This window comes from Tenrec ecaudatus, chromosome 4 (assembly GCF_050624435.1).
Source record: "Tenrec ecaudatus isolate mTenEca1 chromosome 4, mTenEca1.hap1, whole genome shotgun sequence".
NCBI lineage: Eukaryota > Metazoa > Chordata > Mammalia > Afrosoricida > Tenrecidae > Tenrec > Tenrec ecaudatus.
In genome coordinates, this window is record NC_134533.1 from 18,795,628 (window position 1) to 18,801,267 (window position 5,640).

A 5,640-nucleotide genomic window follows, 5' to 3' on the forward strand; every position below is an offset into this window, starting at 1 on the left:
CAAGAAAATCTCACCTGCAGAATCACTTTGCCATATAATGTCATTAACTTTGCCATATAATGTCATTACTAGACAATAATTTCTTGAAGTTTGTAACTGACCTTCCTTTTATTCTTCAAACAGATGAATTTCCAAACTCTTCCATGGCTCCTCAAAATCTCACCTGGGTGACTGAGTTCGTTCTCATGGGAGTCTCAGACCGTCCCGAGCTGCAGGTCCCCCTGTTCTTTGTCTTTCTGGCGATCTATGGGCTGACCGTGGCAGGCAACCTGGGCATCATCACCCTCACCACCGTGGATTCGCGACTCCAAACCCCCATGTACTTTTTCCTTCGACATTTAGCCCTCATCAACCTTGGCAATTCGACCGTCATTGCCCCGAAAATGCTGACTAATTTCTTAGTACAGAAGAAAACCACCTTGTACTACGAATGTGCCACTCAAATGGGCGGGTTCTTGTTTTTCATCGTGGCTGAGGTCTGCATGTTGGCGGTGATGGCCTATGACCGCTATGTGGCCATCTGCAACCCCCTGCTCTATATGGTGGTGGTGTCTCGACAGGTCTGCGTGATCTTGGTAGCCTTTGTTTATGCCTATAGCCTCTCGACAACCATCGTGGTCTCATCTTGTGTATTCTCTCTGTCGTATTGTTCCTCCAATGTTATCAACCATTTTTACTGTGACACAGTTCCCTTGTTAGCATTGTCCTGCTCGGACACGTACTTAACAGAGACTACCATCTTTGTTTCTGCTGCCTCAGACTTGCTTCTCTCCATCATTATCGTTGTAGCATCCTATTTCAATATTGTCTTGTCCATTCTCAGGATGCGATCAGCAGAAGGAAGGAAAAAAGCTTTCTCCACCTGTGCTTCCCATTTGATGGCTGTCACGGTGTTCTATGGGACACTCCTGTACATGTATTTGCAGCCCAAAACTGGCCTCTCATTAGACTCTGATAAAATGGCATCAGTGTTTTATACACTCGTGATTCCTATGCTGAATCCTATGATCTACAGTTTGAGGAATAAGGATGTAAAAGCTGCCTTAATGAGATTTCTATCAAACCCAACTAAAGCCTTTAAACTAAAGTAATCTTAGGCTATGTGAGTAAATCCAAATCAAATTCACTGTTGTTAAGTTTTTTCTGATTCATAGTAATCCTGCAGACTGAGTAGAAATGTTCTTGTGTGATTCTGGAAGTATAACTCAGGGGTCTTTGTCTTGCTGAGCTACTGATGGTTTCTTACTGCTGACCTGGGTTGAATGAGTGCATGAGTGAGTGGGTGAAGATTTTTGATATAGGCTGCAGGTTATTAATATAATGGAAAATTAATGTACTATTTAGTAGCATATGTGTTTTTTAATCATATATATGCATGAGGTGGTTTCAAAGCCCTTTCTTATAGATCAGAATATGAACACTTACAAAAATTAATGGATATACTACATTTTGTTTTTCCATGTGCATTTGATTCATTTTCAGTTTGGGACAATTATAAATATGGCTTCTGTGACTTTTTGCATAGTTAGCTAATGTGATTATATTATTTTTTCTTGAGTAGATACCTAGAATCAGCCTCATCAGGACAATGTGTGCATCTATACTAATAATTTAAGGATGTGTTAGATGACTTTTAAAAGTATCTCCCCTGAATATATGAATGAAGCTTCAGTGTCTTCCCAATAAGTACCAGCAGCTACTATTGCCAACTGTTTTAATTTGAATTTTTCTTTCAGTGTGCCTAAGTACTCTGGTAACTGCATTTTTCTAGTGGTCATTGTTGCTGCACATTAATTGAAATCATTTTCCTATCCACATTGGAAAGATATATATTTAAATATTCCACTTTTCATAAATAATCATTTGTTTGCTTATTCCAGGGTTGTAAATGTTTACATATGTTGTGGATGCCAGGCTCTTTTTTGGAAATGTGATTTGCAATTACTTTCTTACCTAATGTCCTTTTACATTTTCAGCGTGCTATGTTTTTCAGCGTGCTATGTTTTGAAAGCGAAAACCTTTATTATTGTTGTCTAATCTTTTGTAATTCTTTCTTAAATGGAACATTTCTTGTTACGTTATCTATAAGAACTTTGCCTGAACTAAAGTCATAAAACGATTCTCTTATGTTTACAACTAGAAATGTCATGTTTTTGGCATTGAACAATTATGATTATGATTCATTTGAATAAAGTTGTCTATAAAATGAAGGTCTTGGCTAAATCTGCTGTCTTAAAAAATAGCTACATAAAAGCACTCACCCTTTCCCCCAGGAACACTTGTTCTAGTTATTATCTTGATAGATTTACCTATCTTGGCTTTCATATACCAAACTCATAGGAAAACACTTAACAGAGGGTCAAAAAGACTAACAATGACAAAGTACAACCGAGACAAAGCCTACTATGAAATCAAACAAACAAGCCAGAAAATATTAAAATCAGATCAAGCACAAAGTATCAAATGGGAGATCAAGTCACAAGATTTTAACCATTTAAGTCATGTTTATCATTTTAATTTACTATAATTGTCTCTCCAATATTCTGTCTGATCAGCAGTTTATTCCCATCCCTCAATTATGGTTAGGCGAAAGCATCGGAGGTATATTTCTTGTGTAGATCCTGGAAATGCAGTTTGGACTTCCACTGTCATCTATTGTCTTCTGCATATGAGAATCTCACAATTTAAGCTCTGATATCATTCCCTCCTTTGGACTTGGATTATCTACTTTATAATCTTTGGATCACGGGTGTTTGTGTGCTTCCTCCTAGTGGGCTTAGATAACATTTCATTTAGATCTCTGTTTGTTTGAAAATAAGCATTTTAGACCCCAGGCTTATTCTTCCTGATAGACAGGAGCCATCTGACTTCCTCACCACATGTTACTATGCCGCCCACACCTTTTGTGCTACTTCCCGAGGGCAAGCATTGAACAGGGTCGTGCCATACAAATTAGTTGTTCTTAAAATTGGAGGCATGACTATATGTGAGCCCAAAATAGATCTTTGAATCTGTTTTATATCAGCCTCTGGTTCACATTAGAGATATCCTCATTGATTTATGGTAGAGAATGTTACCGATCACCTCTTGAGCCACTATCATTGGAGTCTGCTAAGGCAAGGATGCTAACCAAGTTTCAAGAACCACTGGTCCACAGTCTGGGGGTGGTTGTCATTTATTTCTTCTCAAACCAAGAAATTTCACTCTTAAGTCCAAGGGCTCCACGTACTTTTGAGGTAGAATTCAGTTCACTCATTGAGATTTCCATGTCAAGTTCTTCTGGCGAGGCCTGTTGGGGATGTCATGATTCCCAAAAGGACAGGGTGAGGGCATCATAGCTCATAGCACATGACGTTGTTCGTCAAGAGTTGAGTAGAAACTAACTCAAAAGTGTCTATCCAGAAAAATTTGGATTTATTCTTCCATTAGGTTTGCTTTAATTATTGTGATGTAGCTTCTCTCCACTTACCCATCAACAGAAGTATAAATACCTCTTTAGAAATCTAGATGCTCCCCACGCCTAGTCTTGACTTGAATTTGCAGTAAGGTTCCTTTCTCATTCCTATGGTCAGTGGCTGTGGTGAGACAGCGCACTCTTGTATGGCATTCAGAGGATGGTCTTCTCCTTGTTCCCCGAATTTGAAGGAGTGAATCTACCTGGTGTGAGGTTTCCCTATTTAGGTGTTTCCTAACATAGAAGAGAGGCAATGTGTTGTTCTTGGAGAGTAAATAGCTTTTTACCCCTTTATTTGGAAATTGATCTCTAAAATTTATTTGTATGACGTTTTTCTACATAATTTTGTGATTGACTAACTTCATTTAACAAAATGGTTTCTAGGTTCTTCCATGTCATGTGGTGTCCCCTCCATCACTGTTTTTGAGGGATGCATATTTCACTGTGTTTAACAGTTTCTTTATCAATTCTTCCACTGTTAGGCATTTGGGCTGCTACCAGTTTCTTGCTGTTCTGGAATAAACATGGGAGATAATACATCCAATGCTATTTTCTCTTTTATTTCTTTGGGGGTATATGCCCAATAATGGTATTGCTAGATCATATGGTATTTATATTCCCAGTTGATTCAGTTTGTATCCTATCATTTTTCATATTGGTAATATGTATTTACAAAACCACCGAGAGTGTATATGAATTTCATTCTGTCCATAACATCTCTAGCATTCTTTTTATGTGAATCGGGCTATCAATTTGGGCGTAAGGTGGTATCTCATTGTAGTTTTAATTGGCACTCCAAGATGGCTAATGATCATGAGGATATTTTTCATGTGCTTGTTAGCCATTTGTACATCACTTGTGAACTGCCTATTCATGTCTTTTGCCCACTTCTTAATTGGGACATTTGTTAATTTTTTATTGTGCTATTTTAGAGTTCTGTAGATTTTGGTAATTAGACTTTTGCTCATTGTGTCATTAGTGAAAAAATTTTCCCTAATCTATGGGCTCTCATGTTACTCTTTTGATGATGTTTTTGATGTACATAAAGTAATTTATTTTCAACATGTCCCAGTCATCTATTATGACTGCCTGTCCTTTTGTTATTACTTAGCAGTCTATTTATGCCCTGAAATAGGGTTCTTAAGTTTGTGGCAATTTTTCTATTGGTGATCATAATTACTCTGGGTTAACATTTAGGTATTTAATACATCTTGAGTTCATTTTTTTGTTCACGGGGCAAAAAGAGTCCTGTTTCATTCTTCTGCATATGAAGATAAGAATCTATCAAATGCCATTTGTTGAAGAGACTTTCCTAATCCCATTTGATAGTTTTGGTCCTTTGTTGATCAGTTGCCTGTAGGCGTTTACTTCTGGTTGTGTTTCATTGATCTATGTACCAGTAGCAGCCTGTTTTGTCTACATACTGAGGTTACATAGTAGGTTTTAGGTCAGGGAGAATGAGGCCTTGAAATAGTAGGTTTATTGTACCCACCTGGCCTATAAACACATGTGGGATTAATTGAAGGGCTGAGAGATGTATGGCTCAGCAAGCCTTGCCTTTCTTGTCTCTGTCTTGTCTTTTGCTCTTTGATGATCATACCAGTCTGTGGCCGACTTATGTTTTCTGTGCCTCAATTTGCAAGCTACACTACCTGAGGGACACCCAAACCATAGACTGTGTTGCTGTAATTTGAGGTTCCTTCAACACCTGCTTTGCCATGCTACTGTAGTACATCTCTTGAGTTGGGAACTGTCAGACCTTGTCATTTGGCTGACTGTTGGTGACCTGCCTTGCTGAGTGATGCCTGTAGTTGGAGAGCCTGAATTACTCTACAGAGGCCTACATGGCAGCCCTCAAGACTCGAAGGACTGCCGGTTTATTAGCTGTTTAGTGGAAGTGAGTTGCACTGAGCCATTTGTATTTCTTTATAAATCAATTAACTGTTTATTTCTTATTTTACCTGTCTATATAAATATATAAAAAATTATTAGTGTCCTCTTGTGTTTCTCTAGAGAACCCTGTGTAACATAGGCCTCTAACTTGATTCTTCTTTTTAAGTTATTTGCTAATCCTATTTTTTCCCTCGCCATATGGAGTTGGTAATTAGTTTCCCCCACATTTTTATAGAATGTTATTAAATCATTTATATTTTAATAATTATTTAAAATGATATTTTATTTTAGGG

The 5,640-nt window shown here is 37.8% G+C and overlaps 1 protein-coding gene across 1 annotated transcript; it reads left to right on the plus strand.

Annotated features, from left to right (window-relative positions):
- Positions 1-59: 59 nt before the first annotated feature.
- On the plus strand, positions 60-1,091 carry LOC142445698 (olfactory receptor 8J3-like). The gene has a single exon (XM_075547635.1). The coding sequence runs from the start codon at positions 60-62 to the stop codon at positions 1,089-1,091; it is 1,032 nt and encodes a 343-aa protein (XP_075403750.1).
- Positions 1,092-5,640: the final 4,549 nt, after the last annotated feature.

Bases quoted from the DNA above. Each gene is read 5' to 3' on its own strand.
- LOC142445698 (XM_075547635.1), top strand. From the start codon at position 60: ATGTCATTACTAGACAATAATTTCTTGAAGTTTGTAACTGACCTTCCT.